The sequence below is a fragment of the Xenopus tropicalis genome, chromosome 1, assembly GCF_000004195.4.
Source record: "Xenopus tropicalis strain Nigerian chromosome 1, UCB_Xtro_10.0, whole genome shotgun sequence".
In the NCBI taxonomy this organism is placed as follows: Eukaryota; Metazoa; Chordata; class Amphibia; order Anura; family Pipidae; genus Xenopus; species Xenopus tropicalis.
In genome coordinates, this window is record NC_030677.2 from 201,242,757 (window position 1) to 201,262,825 (window position 20,069).

Genomic DNA, 20,069 nt, shown 5'->3' on the forward strand with positions numbered 1-20,069 from the left:
GGATTTTAAAATCGAAGGCTTGCTTGTCCTTTAAAGGACAGCGATACCTGTGAATGCTAAGCTAATGGCCCATATCTTCCTCATGTCAACAGAAGTCTAGGCATGTTATCAATTTAACTCGCATTAGGGACTCGCATCAGAACAATCATGGCGGCTCCCAGTCAACGCTGTTTCTTCAGTCATTACTCATGTCTGTCTTTAGGCGTGCAATAGAAAACTGTCAGTCACAGGTGAGGACATGCCATTAGTCGGTCACTGAGACTCCATATGAGCTCTGTCTCTGCACGCAAATTGTCCTGTCTCTCTTTGGAAGCCAACCAGGCTCCGTATTGCGAGCGCAGGCCAGTTTTCCGCCTGCTGCCCAACCTTTTTGCCAGGAAGGAGGCTGCAGCTATGTTAAAGTGCTTCTAATCAGGAACAGATCTCCGAGCAGTATTTCATATAACAGGAAGACAAAACATGGAAGGGAAGCTCCAAGCAATCACTCCAATTTATTCCGGCACTTGTAGCTGGCACAGAAAGCAAAGCCCTTTATTAGCCCACTGAAAGCCTGTGCGTACCATCCCCGGTAATGATAAAAGACTCCTGTGATTTTAGACCATTTAAACATCTTTAAACGTGTGATCAGCATTTCTGGGATCCTACCTTAGATACTGCAATCAAAATAGAAACCAACAAATGGAAACAGATGTCTCGATGCCGTTGCGGAGTATAAAAAGCAGATGGCGGAGGCATCTCCATTTGGTTCTAATCGAGAGTCAAAAAAGGTTCTGAGGAGAGAATGCGGCACTCGCGGCCCAGTAATACCAGTGAGATTCCCTCCTCCTCCCCAGGCTTAGGTTTAAAGGGATATATGACACTTTCTTGCCCGTGTCTGATGGCAGCCACACTTTGATAAATCTGCCCCCATGACTGCTAGATGTATTCTTGGTGCAATCTACATCATGGTGGCAAATTGGCTTTGTAACTAATGTATCGCTGGAAATGATAAGCTCAAAACTCTGGGAGCCAGAATGCAGTTATACCCCCAAACAATGTAGGTCTCTATATAAATATATTGCATAAACAACTCATATGTAAAACCCTGCTCCATCTAAATAAACCATTTTCATATAAATATACTTTTTTAGTAGTATGTGCCATTGGGTAATCCTAAATAGGAAATTTTTAGGTAATAAGTAGTGATGAGCGAATTTTTTCGGCAGGCATGGATTCACATCGAATTTCCGCATTTCGCCTTTGGCGAATTGTTTTGTGAAACTTCTGTGAAAATTCGCTCAAATTGGACGCGGGCATGTCAAAAAGGGTGTGGGCGCATAAAAATTGGGCGCGTTCACGTCAAAAAAAAAGCACGGGTGACAACAAAAATAAGCACGGGCAACAAAAAGAAACGTGCGCGACAAAAAAATTGGCCGACAAATGCGCTTCGCAAATTTTCTTACCATTTTGCTAATTTTATGGTGAAACAAAACGGGACACATTCGCTCATCTTTAATAATAAGGGCCGCCCTCTAGTATCAGGGCTGGAACTAGGGCCTAGGGTGCAACGATTGGGGGGCCCCTAGTCTACTCTCCCTTGTCATTGCCCTCGCCGCTTGTCATTACATGGTAATGACAAGCGGCACTACTTCCTGTTACAGTTAGAGCTGCATCACTTCCTGTCAGCTGATCTCTGTGGGAGCACACAGCCCATCACTAAATGGCAGCTCAAGGGAAAGGATGTAAAAGGGCAATATTTACTGATATATATATTCCAGTTTGGGGAGATTCTTTAATAGGCCACTTAATATAAACTCTCTGTTGGTTACGTATTCATTCTGGGGGTATAGTTTTCCTTTAAAGGAGAAGGAAAGGTGGTGATATACAAATTCACATTTCTCTCTCTGTTTAGCCCAAATATGATGAATTGTGAGACCCATCAGCCATATAAATGCAGCCCAGTGATATTAATGTGTGAGATGAGCTATGAGCTTAAGGTACATTAACAGGACTAACCTGCCAAACTGTCAGCAGCTCATAATACTTTCAGCAGCAGTCGCCGGAGCCTTGGGGCTCATCACTTGTACCGTCCCGGGATCTGCCGTGCTGGGCTGCCCAAGTAAAGCCACGCTGGGATTAAAGGGCTTTTCTCACTGTGTATGATGTAAAGAGTAATATTCTAAGACAGTTTGAAATTCATCTGAATTTTTTATTATTTGTGAGTTCTTTTTTAATTGTTTAAATTACCTTAGCAACCAGGGAGTGGTTTGAATGAGCGACTGGTATATAAATAGTAGAGGACCTGAATAGCAAAATAAGTAATAAAAAGTTACAATAAAAATAAAACTGTAGCCTCAAAGACAATAGGTGTTTGGCTGCCGGGGTCAGTGACCCCCATTTAAAAGTTGGAAAGAGTCAAAAGAAGAAGGCAAATAATTAAAAAAAAAATAATAATAAAGACCAATTGAAAGTTGCTTAGAATTGGCAATTCTATAACATACTTAAATAGAAATGAATAGATCATTTTTATGTATTAATCTGTAAACTCACATTTTTGATAAATATGCCTCTAGCTGATCTTTGGCTGTCGCCCACATTATCACTTGGCTTTTCCTTATCCTACTGGTCTCACATAAGGTCCCCATACACGGGCCGATTCTAGCTGCCGATATCGGTCCCTTAGACAGATTCGGCAGCTTATCGGCCCGTGTAGGGGCAGCAACTACAGGCCTGCCTGACTGTCATCTGGCCTGAAATCGGGCAGATATCGATCAGGCAGGTTAAAAAATTTAGTCGGATTGGGGACCGTATTGGCTCGTTGATACGGTCTCTGAACCGACTGCACCCATTACCGTTGTTATAATTCGTAAATTCCTGGGGCCAAACAACCGAATTAGCCTAAATTCGCCCGATATTGCCCACCCGTAGGTGGGGATATCGGAAGAAGAGCAGCTCGCTTGGCGAGGATCTTAACGTGTATGGCCACCTTTAGTCTGCAGTGTATTAGCCCATGTATGGGCCCTTTCTCAAAGCCTGCCCAACCAATATCTGAAATGAAAATCAAAAAGATATCTATCGAGGTTAGGACATTCCATCAAGTAAGGGCTTCTTTTCTCCCAATGGGCCAAGGCTTGTATTATGATTTCAGTCCTATTTGGCCCGGCACAAGTGTGCCAGATTTGGCAAGGATCTGCCTATTTGGGGTCCCTTTCTCCCAATGGGCCAAGGCTTGTATTATGATTTCAGTCCTATTTGGCCCGGCACAAGTGTGCCAGATTTGGGAAGGATCTGCCTATTTGGGGTCCCTTTCTCCCAATGGGCCAAGGCTTGCATTATGATTTCAGTCCTATTTGGCCCGGCACAAGTGTGCCAGATTTGGGAAGGATCTGCCTATTTGGGGTCCCTTTCTCCCAATGGGCCAAGGCTTGCATTATGATTTCAGTCCTATTCGGCCCGGCACAAATGTGCCAGATTTGGCAAGGATCTGCCTATTTGGGGTCCCTTTCTCCCAATGGGCCAAGGCTTGCATTATGATTTCAGTCCTATTTGGCCCGGCACAAGTGTGCCAGATTTGGGAAGGATCTGCCTATTTGGGGTCCCTTTCTCCCAATGGGCCAAGGCTTGCATTATGATTTCAGTCCTATTCGGCCCGGCACAAGTGTGCCAGATTTGGCAAGGATCTGCCTATTTGGGGTCCCTTTCTCCCAATGGGCCAAGGCTTGCATTATGATTTCAGTCCTATTTGGCCCGGCACAAGTGTGCCAGATTTGGCAAGGATCTGCCTATTTGGGGTCCCTTTCTCCCAGTGGGCCAAGGCTTGCATTATGATTTCAGTCCTATTTGGCCCGGCACAAGTGTGCCAGATTTGGGAAGGATCTGTCTATTTGGGCTTCCTTTCTCCCAGTGGGCCAAGGTTTGCATTATGATTTCAGTCCTATTTGGCCCGGCACAAGTGTGCCAGATTTGGGAAGGATCTGTCTATTTGGGGTCCTTGCCAGAGAAGTGGATCAGTAGATTTATTCCCATCTCAACACAACAACGCACAGTTACCCGGCTATTACTCCCGTCTGCCCAAACAGTTGAGACCACCAAGAGGAAGGTCTATACACTGGCTGCCCTAAGTTTCAAAGATTCTTGCAACCAGATCTTTTATCAGATCCCGGAGGGTTTCCAATGTCATTGAAAGAGAAAATCCCAAGCTTACACTGGGATTTCCAGTCCTTTTAAGCTGAAAATGCATGAACCGTACCGTGGGTGTCATAAACCTGTTTGCAGCCCAATTTCTCTTTGAAACTCAATCTAGTGCATTGTATGTAGGACTTACCTCGGATTTCCCCGGTATCATTTAATAATATTCCCCAACAAGCGTATGAGATCTGCACATGTTCAATTAAACGTTCTGTGCAGCTTTATCCCTATCAGGGAATTACATCTGACGGCTTGAGTTATACTCACAAGTGATTTCATGTTACACTAAATGCTTCTTATATGAATTGAAGTTGAATTTATGGCTCTGAGCTTGGGTGGAACTACAGAACCTATGACTTTCTGTACTGACCGGGGATCAGTATTTGTATTTGCAAGCTTCATTTTTCATTAGAATTTGTTTTGCTCCGGGATGTGCAATTTGTTCATAGATGACCAACTGAATAGATAATTCCCAGGCTTCTACAGTGGGACACATACATTTTTTTTTTCTTATAAAACTTGAAACCCATCACTTTTGCTCATAATACTGCCTGTTCTCTCTCTTATACTGTGAGCAAAGCATTGCCTATAAACAAGTAATGCATTTTCTACAGAAGCACCTAGAAGCAGCTGTCTCCAAGAGGTCCAAATAGGGGTGGCTTCTTTGTACAGGTATGGGACTTGTTATCCAGAATGCTTGGGACCTGGGGTTTTCCGGATAAGAGATATTTCTGTAATTTGGATCTCTATAACTTGTCTATTGAAAATCATTTAAATTAAACTCAATAGGCTTGTTCTGCCCCCAATAAGGGGTAATTATATCTTAGTTGGGATCAAGTACAGGTACTGTTTTATTATTACAGAGAAAAGGGAATCATTTAACCATGAAATAAACCCAATAGGGCTGTTCTGCCCCCAATAAGGGGTAATTATATCTTAGTTGGGATCAAGTACAGGTACTGTTTTATTATTACAGAGAAAAGGGAATCATTTAACCATTAAATAAACCCAATAGGGCTGTTCTGCCCCCAATAAGGGGTAATTATATCTTAGTTGGGATCAAGTACAGGTACTGTTTTATTATTACAGAGAAAAGGGAATCATTTAACCATGAAATAAACCCAATAGGACTGTTCTGCCCCAATAAGGGGTAATTATATCTTAGTTGGGATCAAGTACAGGTACTGTTTTATTATTACAGAGAAAAGGGAATCATTTAACCATGTAATAAACCCAATAGGGCTGTTCTGCCCCCAATAAGGGGTAATTATATCTTAGTTGGGATCAAGTACAGGTACTGTTTTATTATTACAGAGAAAAGGGAAACATTTAACCATGTAATAAACCCAATAGGGCTGTTCTGCCCCCAATAAGGGGTAATTATATCTTAGTTGGGATCAAGTACAGGTACTGTTTTATTATTACAGAGAAAAGGGAATCATTTAACCATGAAATAAACCCAATAGGGTTGTTCTGCCCCCAATAAGGGGTAATTATATCTTAGTTGGGATCAAGTACAGGTACTGTTTTATTATTACAGAGAAAAGGGAATCATTTAACCATGAAATAAACCCAATAGGGTTGTTCTGCCCCCAATAAGGGGTAATTATATCTTAGTTGGGATCAAGTACAGGTACTGTTTTATTATTACAGAGAAAAGGGAATCATTTAACTATTAAATAAACCCAATAGGGCTGTTCTGTCCAAATAAGGGGTATATTATTACAGAGAAAAGGGAATAATTTAACCATTAAATAAACCCAATAGGGCTGTTCTGTCCAAATAAGGGGTATATTATTACAGAGAAAAGGGAATAATTTAACCATTAAATAAACCCAATAGGGCTGTTCTGCCCCAATAAGGGGTAATTATATCTTAGTTGGGATCAAGTACAGGTACTGTTTTATTATTACAGAGAAAAGGGAATCATTTAACCATTAAATAAACCCAATAGGGCTGTTCTGCCCCCAATAAGGGGTAATTATATCTTAGTTGGGATCAAGTACAGGTACTGTTTTATTATTACAGAGAAAAGGGAATCATTTAACTATTAAATAAACCCAATAGGGCTGTTCTGTCCAAATAAGGGGTATATTATTACAGAGAAAAGGGAATAATTTAACCATTAAATAAACCCAATAGGGCTGTTCTGTCCAAATAAGGGGTATATTATTTCAGAGAAAAGGGAATCATTTAACCATTAAATAAACCCAATAGGGCTGTTCTGCCCCCAATAAGGGGTAATTATATCTTAGTTGGGATCAAGTACAGGTACTGTTTTATTATTACAGAGAAAAATTTGAATTATTTTCTTATAATGGAGTCTATGGGAGATGGCCTTTCCATAATTCGGAGCTTTCTGGATAACGGGTTTCTGGATAAGGGATCCCATACCTGTAGCATCCCCCAAACCAGTAGTTGTAGGTAGGAAGAGTATGGTGACATTAGGACACTGCCTTGCCCCTACTTACAGAGTAATAGTGCAGCTGAAGGGCCACAAAGACCTGCTAACACCCCCACAAACGGCCCAACTGCACCTGGTTCCATACAATCCGTTTGATAGGAAATTGGATGCATGAGCCTTTTTGGTAGGATACCAGTTTTCTGACATTTTGAAAGGTGATTGTCCGTGTCACCCACACACATTGTGACTTGGATATTGTATTCCAGCCTCAAAGAACCTTTCCCAAAGTGGCTTCCAACTCCCAGAAACCTGCTCCGACTTCTGATCTGATGAAGTGGAATGATTTGCACTGTTTTCCAGCCCTCGGGGTTAACGGCCCTGGCAGAGCTGAAACAAATCACAGTAACTTAAAACCACTTTTGGGTTGAAATACCTGGGAGAAAAGCCATAAAGTCTGATGACGTCTGTTCTTTAAAGGTTACCATGCTGAGCATTCTAAGTGCTGGAACTCCTGTGCCCTGCTGGGTATTTTGCTTGTGATTTGTCCCCTTTATTTTTTCCCACCGTGGAACCTGAGTGTGGCAGTGACGTGGTCAAACATGGGGGTCATTACCATTTGTGCAACTTGTAAGTACAGAGGAATTGCAGAATTCTCTTGGGCGGTCATGTGGTTGTGGAGGGGACAGGGGACCCAGGGTGCCTGCTCCTGCTGGGTGATTATTACAGGTATGGGATCCCTTATCCGGAAACCCATTGTCCAGAAAGTTCCGAATTACGGAAAGGCCATCTCCCATAGACTCCATTATAAGCAAATAATTCTAATTTTTTAAAATGATTCCCTTTTTCTCTCTAATAATAAAACATTATCTTGTACTCCATCCCAACTAAGATATAATTACCCCTTATTGGGGGCAGAACAGCCCTATTGGGTTTATTTCATGGTTAAATGATTCCCTTTTCTCTGTAATAATAAAACAGTACCTGTACTTGATCCCAACTAAGATATAATTACCCCTTATTGGGGCAGAACAGCCCTATTGGGTTTATTTAATGGTTAAATGATTCCCTTTTCTCTGTAATAATAAAACAGTACCTGTACTTGATCCCAACTAAGATATAATTACCCCTTATAGGGGGCAGAACAGTCCTATTGGGTTTATTTAATGGTTAAATGATTCCCTTTTCTCTGTAATAATAAAACAATACCTGTACTTGATCCCAACTAAGATATAATTACCCCTTATTGGGGCAGAACAGCCCTATTGGGTTTATTTAATGGTTAAATGATTCCCTTTTCTCTGTAATAATAAAACAGTACCTGTACTTGATCCCAACTAAGATATAATTACCCCTTATTGGGGGCAGAACAGCCCTATTGGGTTTATTTAATGGTTAAATGATTCCCTTTTCTCTGTAATAATAAAACAATACCTGTACTTGATCCCAACTAAGATATAATTACCCCTTATTGGGGGCAGAACAGCCCTATTGGGTTTATTTAATGGTTAAATGATTCCCTTTTCTCTGTAATAATAAAACAGTACCTGTACTTGATCCCAACTAAGATATAATTACCCCTTATTGGGGGCAGAACAGCCCTATTGGGTTTATTTCATGGTTAAATGATTCCCTTTTCTCTGTAATAATAAAACAGTACCTGTACTTGATCCCAACTAAGATATAATTACCCCTTATTGGGGGCAGAACAGCCCTATTGGGTTTATTCAATATTTAAATAATTTTTAGTAGACTTAAGTTATGGAGATCCAAATTATCCTTATCCGGAAAACGTCAGGTCCCGAGCATTCTGGATAACAGGTCCCATACCTGTACCATGAAACCAAGAGACAATGTTGATGTGACCAACCATGGTTGGGGGAGGACTCTCCACTGTGGCTATCAGTTAAAACCTGCGGAAAGGTTTAGTCCCCCTTTAAAGGGAACCTTCATAATTGCTTTCTAATAAATACTTTGCAATGGAACATGCCATTAGGTGCCCTATCAGGTGTGGAGGTGTAAGCATTACATGTGGGTAGCACCTAGCTCAGGCATTTCCATAGCAAGCGATGTATAGGTGGTTTGAGATGATTCCTGGGATGATACATAATAGAAATCAGCCCCCGGGACAAACGCCACGTTCTGTATCTCTGGATTCAGTTTCCTGCTAATCTCCGTTATAGGCCAACCTGGCTTGCAGATGAAAAAGCTTTACCTATATTTTATTGGCCATGAATCAGCATAAACTTTAATGACAGCAATGACAGCCGAAATAAAGTATTTATGACATAAAGGCCCCTTCCCTGGGTATAATAAATACAATAAAAATCTCCCCAGAAGCTCCATGGGGGTGGGTGGGGGGGGGGGAGAACATCTTGGAAGCACAAACCTGTTTCTGATAGGATTTTTTTACTGACTTAGATGAACAAATGGCACAAAAGAATTGTTATTACGGTATTTGTGCAGTGACGCACCAGTATCTAGGTTGGATTATATTGTTTCAAAAGTGATTAAAATGGGGCCATTGTCTGTAGAGACACAGTGATGCAAGGGGGCATTTTCTGAGCAACCACTGAGGAACAAATGAGCAATGGCCACCTTTGTATTTCCGGTAACAGAAGCAATGCAATACTTTGTGGCACAGCCAGTTCCCATGTCCCTTCCTGTAATACCCAAGTGGCATAACTAGAGCTAACTAGTCCCCTATTGGCAATGCAATGCTTTGTGGCACAGCCAGTTCCCATGTCCCTTCCTGTAATACCCAAGTGGCATAACTAGAGCTAACTAGTCCCCTATTGGCAATGCAATGCTTTGTGGCACAGCCAGTTCCCATGTCCCTTCCTGTAATACCCAAGTGGCATAACTAGAGCTAACTAGTCCCCTATTGGCAATGCAATGCTTTGTGGCACAGCCAGTTGCCATGTCCCTTCCTGTAATACCCAAGTGGCATAACTAGAGCTAACTAGTCCCCTATTGGCAATGCAATGCTTTGTGGCACAGCCAGTTGCCATGTCCCTTCCTGTAATACCCAAGTGGCATAACTAGAGCTAACTAGTTCCCTATTGGCAATGCAATGCTTTGTGGCACAGCCAGTTGCCATGTCCCTTCCTGTAATACCCAAGTGGCATCACTAGAGCTAACTAGTCCCCTATTGGCAATGCAATGCTTTGTGGCACAGCCAGTTGCCATGTCCCTTCCTGTAATACCCAAGTGGCATCACTAGAGCTAACTAGTCCCCTATTGGCAATGCAATGCTTTGTGGCACAGCCAGTTGCCATGTCTTTTCCTGTAATACCCAAGTGGCATAACTAGAGCTAACTAGTCCCCTATTGGCAATGCAATGCTTTGTGGCACAGCCAGTTGTGTTGAGTGGATTGGGTCCTCAACCCAACTGGCTTAATTGCCCAACATCAGGGCCCATGGAAAGCCTTCCTAGAAGAGTAGATAGGAGAAAAGGGAAGATGAGCTTCATATTATATTGTTTTCAGAAGACGTTGGACAGGCAGATATCCCGACACATTTGGCCATAAAGAGGAAAGGAGGCCCATTCTGAGGCTGGTTGGCCCAGTGTATATGCCCTTTATGCTGCCCTTTATACAGAGTAATCTCACTCTGTGTAACTTGTGTTATTGAATGAGATGTTATTTTATTTTACGTCTCACTGATATTTATTTTTCTTTGTCTTTCAGGAAAAAATGCTGCAAAGGATATAAATTTGTCCTGGGGCAGTGCATTCCAGAAGGTACGTGCCTCTCTGCTGTAGGAACATGGGAACGGTTCCAAGCTGCAACCCAACTGCCCTCTTGCTTGACCTCTATGTGTGTGTTTTTCATTCATTTATTTTTTAACCAGAACCAGTCTATTGTTATATTTTGCTAATAGAATGTAAGCTCTTTGACACAGGGGGCTTCCTTCTGGTTGTGCAATGGATTCTCAGCTCTCGTCTGTGCAGTTATATTTAGTATCTGTTCCTCTCAATACAATTATTAGCTAGGTATACCAATATATATATAGTGTATATATTATATTTATATATTATATTTATATTTACCTATTTATAGATATGGTTATAATTCTGGCACAGAGAAAAAATATCCAACATTATCCAACAAGAGACAGTTGCCACTGCCCTGTATAATGGAGAGCCATTCTGAGCTTGACAATAGGCAATCCGATCAATCTTGTTCTCATTAGAGCCAATTTACCTCACTCCCTGGTCCTAATCCAAGGGATTTACACCATAAACCCGAACCTTTCCGTTCCCCAAGGGCAAGCAAAGCTCCGCAGGCGTTAAAGTTTATCCGTGCATTTCATAGGGATTAGCAGGTCCTTGGCATCCCGACCCGTCATGAGTCATAACTTATGGCAGTTGACTTGCATTAAAGCCCCCTGAAGTGTAAAGGGGTAGATTTCAGAGTAGAAATCCCATAAAAGTGGTTGGTTTGGCATTAGAGCATCTGATATAGATGCAGAATGTCTTTCCTCCATTCTCCCCAAGTGATGACAGCTCTTACCGAGGTCTCTCTCAGCCGGCAAAGCACATTGATATTGTACAGTTCAGATTTCTCACATTCCTTTATTAATAATGAAAATATTGTTTCAGTGAATTAATCTGCCCTCCGCAATATTATTAGCCAAAACATAGCTGGGTCCAGAAGAACAATTGGTGCTGGCATTTACATTCCCAGGGGGTAGCTATAGGGATAACAGAGTGATGCTTGGAAAAGGGCCGGCGCTTAAAGGTCAAGTATATACTAATACAGGGAAATACTAAGTCTGGCATAGCTTTATGGTGTCTCTTTGCACTGGTTATGAGCAATGGGGGCTATGAGGCTGTTCCTGCTGGACTGTATTTAGTACAGGGGAATACCCATGCTGCTGGTATATTCCAAGCAATTGCAGAGAGCTTTTCCTGGGAGAATTGTGCTTAGTACGTGGGGTGGTAAAGTAGTATCTTTCTGTATAGGCTATGAACACATGTAAGGGTTTGTCCCAGCTAATGCTATGCCAGGCAGAATTCAGCTGGTCATATCTACACCGATAGCAGGGAGTGGCCCCCATGGCACCTAACATATGTCCATGTTAGCTTTAAGGGCATAAAAGACTCATTTAGTAGCAAAAGAGCTATATTGCACAGTAGCCCTTTGGCACCAGTTAGTTTTGGTCAGTCTACTACCAGTTACATAAACAAAAGCAACAATCTGATTGGCAGCTGTGGGCAACTGCAGTGGTGCAAACTTGGCCATCTTAAAGGATAAGTAAAGTTGTATTCACTTGGGGTGCCAATTTGTTAGGAAGCCCCAGTGAATATGATTGTTGGCTGTGTGATTTCCAATCCCATACATGCAGGGTCGGACTGGGCAGCTGGGACACTGGGAAAAAACCCAGTGGGCCCTGGCGGCCCAGACCCGATGCCTGTTGCCGCTCCCCAGCAGCTGGGGGGTACATCGGAGGACAGAGCGCGGCGGGGGAAGCACCTTGGGGGTTGCAGCCCCGGTGGGCCCTGTACCCCCCAGTCTGACCCTGCATACATGCCAACTGGCATATGACTTCAACTGGCAAATGACTTGTTCTAGTATAGGGCACACTTCTGGTCATCAGGGGGCATAAAGTTAATTATTTAATGCTGCCTGAATTAGGAGAGTGCTAGTTCCCCTTTAATGCTTTACACAAGTCCCATGCGTGTTTTTAATTTACTGTGCAAAGGCAATCTGCCACTGTTCCTCATATCCAACTTCCAGTATCAATAAAGGTTAGAAAACGTTTGTACCCTTAGTATCTGCAAATTGCCACTGGGGGGGGGGTTCCAGAGTCAGCAGCCTGTTACATCTCATTGGCGCTACGTTCACAGGTCCCACCCATTCACCCATCATGGCGGACAGATGCACTTTGAGGCTATAACTGGCTGTTCATGTACAGATCTATATCATTTTGTGTCTTCCGCCATCCAACATTTGCAACAGAGCAGGAAATATTTGTAGTAATTTTTTGCTGTTATTATTTCTTTTTGGCAGACTACGATGTTTGCTCAGAGGCTCCATGTGAGCAGCAGTGCACTGACAACTTTGGGAGAGTCCTGTGTACTTGTTACCCTGGGTACCTGTACGACCGGGAGAGGCACCGGAACAGAGAGAAGCCCTATTGCTTAGGTAATTATGTTACAATTACTTTTTCTATCATCCATTTCCACCCTTTACTCTTTTCATTTCTTCTGTCCCTTTTTTATGATGAACCCTTTTCATTGCTAGAACATTTGGGGTGAGCCCTTCTGGCAGGAAGTCAGAGCATAAGAACATTCATAGGGATTGACCAACCTGTAGCCAATCGGGGCATTAATGCATCCACAGGGCTTCAGGCCAGATATCGGTCGGGGTATGGCCGTTGTTTCTGCCCCTACACGGTCCAAGGGGGATATCGGCAGCTACAATCGGCCCGTGTATGGGGACCTTTACTCCACTAACAGTTAATTATTACATTGATTAATAAAACTCTTTCTATGAACTGCTTATTATAGAGTAACATCAGCTGTTTATATTGCACCCACATTGGGCGTGGCCTATATTTTGGCACTATTCACTTGTGTTCCAGGGGGGCCCATATAAATAACTTTTATGGGGCCCCAAAGTTTCTGATGGCGGCCCTATCACGGGCAAACATAAGCCACACGGAGCTGTGGCCCCTCCCCTGGCGCTGCTGCCTCTTTCATAGGGAGAACAATGTCCTGGCACTGCCAGACTCATTCCTCAACACTCATTTAGCAACTCATCCCTTGTCCTTCATTTGTTTTATTCAATTATTGTATTAAAAATGTGCACAAGCATCATGCATTTTTCTGAGGTTGCTAATTGTTTGGAAGACAGATGAATTCTTAAATTCTTAATCTCCTGTAATATTTCAGTTTTATAAAAACCAATGTTTCTCCTTAATAGTCGAAATTTGAAGCAGGAATTAAGAACTGGAATTTATAAACAGGGGAAAAACATATAATTTAGGGGCCTTATACTGTGCATTGAAATGAGGCTGTAGATTTGGGTTTATCGAGGGGAATAGTTCTGCCGAGAGAGCTAGGAGCAAATGTAGGGTTTCTCTCTGTAACCCTTAGTTTTCCACCCAGGGCACAAATGGTTCTTAATCGCAATAACAATGTATTTACGGTCACAGGGTACTCACAGGGGCTGTGTGGGGAACCTTTATAACTTTGATCCCACCTCTGCTCCGCCTATAACCCTGCCCAGTCTGTTCATTTCCCCGCCCATTTACCTGCCCAATCCACCTTCCCCAGGTCTCCCATTTCCCCGCCCCCGAATGTCGTCACATCCCACCCCCCCAATCCAATGCCGTGCCCCTTTAATACAGTTCCTCATGTTGTGGTGACCCCCAACCATAAAATTATTCCTAAGACCAATGGGAAATATGTGTTTTCTGATGGTCTTAGGCGACTCCTGTGAAGAGTTGTTCAACCCCTAAAGGGGTCCCGACCCACAGGTTGAGAACCGCTGCTTTAGTAGACTTGGATCACTTTCAGTGAAACCTTCAGGAAAATCTTCCAATCTGATTCAATCTATGATCCCTACACTAACAGGCAGTATCACCTGGGAGAGATACCCCCAATCTATCCTTCTACATTGGAGCTCAGAACTGCTCATTCTAGCTCAACCCTAACACCTTTCCCTCCTAGAGTGGTACTATGACATTCACAGGGCCCCGTTTCCACTCTTCTCCAAGGCTTACCTCCCTTGTGCCCTTTCATTTACTATGGCTAAGTCCCAGGATCTCCAACATTCACCTTCCAGTATGTGGAAGCCAAAGAGAGAGAACACCTGGCGCTGCTTCTTTATAAAGACTAAGGAAATACTGACACCTCCTGGCTGAATCTGGACCTTTAAGGGGAACACTTTAACCTAAAATGGGAAACAGGTTAAAGTCTTAGCTGGCCAAAGCCAGGTAGGGGGTGTGCTTAGGGGGTGGGGAGTGATGTCACTTTGGGACAATCAATGACATTATGGGGCAGGGAAACGGGCAGGTGGGGCAGGGAAATTGGTGGGGCAGAACCTGTCTTTATTTAAAAAGGGGCTGATTGGCCACGGACAGAGTCAGGGAAGGGAGGGATTTATAGGTAAGAGTTGCCAGCCTTACCAGACTGGTACCGGCCCTAGCTGGGGATTTGCTGGCTAGACCTGTCAAATACAGGCTGGGACCCAATGGACCCCTACATCTGCTATCCCTTTTCCTATGAAAAGCCATTATAACTACTACCTTTAGCTGGCCACACCCCATAACATCATGCAACATCCCATAGGACAAGCCCCTGGTGAGAGCATTCTAATATTTTACTCCATTCAAACTAGGAATTAAGATTTTCATACAGGGTCTGGTGCAAATTGAGGACCATTATACTATTATAATGTAGATTATATATATAGATGTACATTTTTGCTTAGTACAGGGGAATACTTATGCTGAATACTTATGCTGACAGTTGTAAGGTAGAATTGCCATCTGGCCTAGCCGGAAAATCACCAGCTAGGGCCGGCACCGATCTTACAAATTTACCAGCAATGTACTTGGTGATTAATTTGTAATGGCCTATAAATCCCTCCGTTCCCTGACCCTCTGTGCTGATGATCACCTTTATGACCATGGGCTCCACCTGCTCCACTTAACCCTGCCCAATCTGTCTGTTTTCCCACCCATTTACCGGCCCAATCCACCTTCCCCTGCCCAGCCTGACCATTTCCCCACCCTTTACATCAAAGCCCCCCCTCATATGATGTCACATCCTCCCCCAACTCAAAGACCAGTATTAGTCACAAAAAAAGGTGCCAAACCTAATGGTGTCTCACAGGCCAGGAGCAAACATAAGATTTCTTACTAGTAGAACCATTCCTGTAAAACTGTATTACAACCACCCTTAGCTGGCCACACCCCATGATATTATACTGGCCACACCCCATGATATTATACTGGCCACACCCCATGATATTATACTGGCCACACCCCATGATATTATACTGGCCACACCCCATGATATTATACTGGCCACACCCCATGATATTATACTGGCCACACCCCATGATATTATACCACACCTTTTGCCCAGCTCCCTGGTGCGAGAATTCCAACATTTTTTTTCCATAAAAACAATGGAAAGCAAAGCAAGTGAATAATAATTCTAAATTCATCTACTGATATTTCTATAAGACAAATGCGAGGGGGAAAATGAAAGTACTGAGGGTCTGTAAAGAAGCTTTGATGTATTCATATTGTATCTATTGCCGATAATCACCTAGAAATTATCGTTAGTATTCACTATAACAACCTCTCGGCCTTGTGCTCCCCAGAGGGGCTTTAGTGGAATTCACATTTTCCTTTGATGGAGCTTTGGAGTCCGTTATATTGTCATCTAAGATAATTGGCTAATGAATAACACAGTGCAGTAAAGGGCCCAAAGTATTTCTCTTTTAACCGATATATAGATGTTCTAATGAATCACTGTCACGGTAAGAGGCAGGTATCCCAACAAATGCGCGTAATCTCTATTATTGTCATTAGAAGGCCGCGGCCGACAGACGTGGGATTTCCCTGGCCGACCTTTAGGAATTTCATCATGGACTTGATGATAGAAACTCGCATTACCTGTATGCCGCAGAGTCATTTATAAAGTGCTTTCTAACCAGAATATCGTTAATATGTACCCCAGGGACTGGATACATAGCACACGCGGCACAGGCTTCATCCATTATGTGCAACACGCCCAAGAGCACGGAATGTGGGTTAGAGGGAAAAACCACAGTCGATGAGATACACATTGAAGTGTGGAGATTAGAAAGTGAGATAAAAACCTTGGAAACCAAAATATTCTGGAGCTGAAGGTTAAGGTATCTGGCTGTGAGACAAACCATTTGTAGGGGAATCGTATGGATGTTGGAAGAAGTAGTTGCTTATTGGTTGTGCTTGACTCGGGTTGCGCTCATCTCTTTTGCCTTGGCTGGGTCGGTGGGCATCTTTAGTGGTGTAAAGGTGGCCATACACGCTAAGATCTGTGAGCGGATCTTCTCCCAAGCGGATCTTCTCCCGATATCCCCACCTATGGGTGGGTGATATTGGGCTAATATGGTTCTTTGGCCCTGGGGACAATGATTGAATTAGAATGACGGGTATAGGCATTGTCGGTTCGAGGATGAGCCGATGCGGTCCCTGATCCGACTAAATATTTAAATCTGCCTGATCGAGATCTGCCCAATTTCAGGCCAGATATCGGTGGGGCAGGCCCGTCGGTAGTGCCCATACACAGAACGATTAGCTGCCGAATCTGTCTAAGGAACCTATTTCGGCAGCTAGAATCGGCCCGTGTATGGGCACCTATGGTGTTGGACAAACAGTGCGGGGTCCAACTATAAGTTAGAACTGTCCGGTCCATGGCAATGTAGCTGTTGGTCACTGAATTCTCCTCCTTTCATGGGAGCCAAACAGTGGGCAGCTGATTCTGCTTCCTCCTGCTGTGGGGCTTCTTTTCATGAACAAATGGATGGGGCAAAATACAGGGAATCCTGCACGGGGCTGCTCTTTCTGTTTAAAAATGGAATATTGGGAGAAAATCTATATTAGCAGGATAATTATCCCAAAGGGTAAAGTACTATTGGGATGTATCAAGAACATGGGATGAATTTTCTCAGAACATAACGAACTACATAATATAACTTAACTCAAAATGACTTAAGTCAAGAGCCCTTAAAGGAAAACTATACCCGCGAACAATGAAGGTCTCTATAAAAATAAATCACATAAAACAGCTCATGCGTATGAACCTTTGTCATGAAAATATACTTTTTTAGTACAGGTATGGGACCAGTTATCCAGAATGCTCAGGACCGAGGGCTTTCCAAATAAGGGATCTTTCCATAATTTGGATCTCCTACCTTAAGTCTGCTAATAAAATTACCGTATTTAAACAGTAATTAAACCCAATAGGATTGTTTTGGCTGCAATAAGGATTAATTATATCTTAGTTGGGATCAAGTACAGGTACTGTTTTATTATTACAGAGAAAAGGGAATCATTTAACCATTAAATAAACCCAATAGGGCTGTTCTGCCCCCAATAAGGGGTAATTATATCTTAGTTGGGATCAAGTACAGGTACTGTTTTATTATTACAGAGAAAAGGGAGTCATTTAACCATTAAATAAACCCAATAGGGCTGTTCTGCCCCCAATAAGGATTAATTATATCTTAGTTGGGATCAAGTACAGGTACTGTTTTATTATTACAGAGAAAAGGGAGTCATTTAACCATTAAATAAACCCAATAGGGCTGTTCTGCCCCAATAAGGGGTAATTATATCTTAGTTGGGATCAAGTACAGGTACTGTTTTATTATTACAGAGAAAAGGGAATCATTTAACCATTAAATAAACCCAATAGGGCTGTTCTGCCCCAATAAGGGGTAATTATATCTTAGTTGGGATCAAGTACAGGTACTGTTTTATTATTACAGAGAAAAGGGAATCATTTAACCATTAAATAAACCCAATAGGGCTGTTCTGCCCCCAATAAGGGGTAATTATATCTTAGTTGGGATCAAGTACAGGTACTGTTTTATTATTACAGAGAAAAGGGAATCATTTAACCATTAAATAAACCCAATAGGACTGTTCTGCCCCCAATAAGGGGTAATTATATCTTAGTTGGGATCAAGTACAAGGTACTGTTTTATTATAAGAGAGAAAAAGGAAACCATTTTTAAAAATGTGAATTATTTGATTAAAATGGAGTCTATTGGAGATGGCCTTCGGAACTTTCTGGATAATGGGTTTGCGGATAAGATTCTTTAGTTGGTCACTTAATATGGTATAAACTATATGTTGTATTCATTCTGGGGGTATGAGGTGGGCAGCATTTTACCCCAGTATCCCAGCCTTGTTGTGGTAAAATAAATGGAACTGTACTGAAGTCTGTTGGTATCATTTTTAGAACAGTATTCAAGTGACATGTGATTCCTATACTTTTACCGCTGTTGGAACCCTGAAGCTACTGCCTGATTTGGAGGTGGCGGTTAGCACTAGGGTTCCCATAGTTAGCAGTTAACCTGGAAAAAAAAATTAAAATTCATAGTAATTCATAATAATATCAGTACTGAAATAAACTAAGTAAATAAATGGTAAAGTCTCCATATTCTTTCCATAATATCAGGGACGAAAGGAAATCCCTTGTGCCAACTGCTTCCCGACAGCGACACCTAGAGGCCGTGGGGCGGAATCTCATGCTGCTCACAGGGAAAATACTAGTGGTGTGTGTGCAGCAAACAGCAGATTCATCTTCAGAACATCACACTATAGCGGAATTACTGTTCTTCATAGTGCTCTTACTTTGGGGATTATCAGTCAGTAGCTGGAACTGAAAGTGAGAAATACATACAATAGGCATGGGTGTGATTCCACACTGTGTCCTGCTGTTAGACCCAATCAGCCTTGGCTGGGATTCAAAATAGGCCAGACAGCCCCCCTACAAGACTGTGTATGGCATTTCAGGCATTTGCTACAATCCACATATCTGTGGCCTGGACCCAATGGATTGTCGTATAGTTTGGGTAATAACTGACCTGGATTAATGAAAGTTTAGCCACTAACTGCCTGCCAGGCAGTGCATAATAATGTGGTCAGACCGACCAACATGTCAACTCACTGTAACTTTTTGAGGAGTCACCCTGATTTCTTTTTCTCACCCAGTCACCTGAAATAACAAGCAGCCATCAGAATATACTCTTCAATTTTACTTACTCAGCTCCATTGAAAAGCATGTTTGCAGTCACGGAAACTTTGAAAGAGCCACTGGGAAGTGTCAGTGGTGTAATTACCCAGCAACCCCCCAAATATTTAAAGGGGCCCGGCATGCACAGTAACCCTCCCCACTAGCCGTTTCCCTCCCTTGCTCTCTGCCAGCTTGCACTGCCCACTGGGAGGGGGGATTTATATACAACTATAGAGGGAGCAGATCCCACGTGGTTTCTATAGTTACATGTCCGAAGATGGAGTTGCGGCACTGTTCCCAGTACTCCCCAGGATGGTACCTATTTCAGGGAAGAGGATCACCTTCCTGGGGAACAAGGTTATATAAGCTATGCCCAGTGATTTTCACTTTCATGGGATCAAACCTATTGGACACTTAAAGGGGCAGATTTATCAAAATGTGAGTTTAGAGCTTAATACATAAAAACCCATCCATGTTCTGGTCATTCCTATGGGATTTTTAGAAGTGTATTTATCAAATGGGTGAATGTTAGGACCATTTGATAAATACGCTTCTAAAAATCCCATAGGAATGAATAGAGTGTGAGTGAGTTTTTATGTATTAAGATCTAAACTCACATTTTGATAAATCTGCCCCTTAGTCATGTTTTTACCTCTCACTCGTTGTTAACTGGTCAGTTAACTGAGGATCCTGACCTGTTGCTGGTACTTAGCAATAACAAATACCCCAAACCTTCCTGCATTTGCCAGTGGA

General features: G+C 42.6%; 1 protein-coding gene across 1 annotated transcript in view; it reads left to right on the forward strand.

Moving 5' to 3' along the window:
• Window positions 1-20,069, forward strand: part of ccbe1 (collagen and calcium binding EGF domains 1) — a 188,185-nt gene that overhangs the window by 141,239 nt on the left and 26,877 nt on the right. Inside the window, exons 3-4 of the mRNA XM_002936675.5 lie at window positions 10,258-10,310; window positions 12,583-12,717. Coding sequence (XP_002936721.3) covers window positions 10,258-10,310; window positions 12,583-12,717 — 188 coding nt within the window. The remainder of the gene's footprint in view (window positions 1-10,257; window positions 10,311-12,582; window positions 12,718-20,069) is intronic.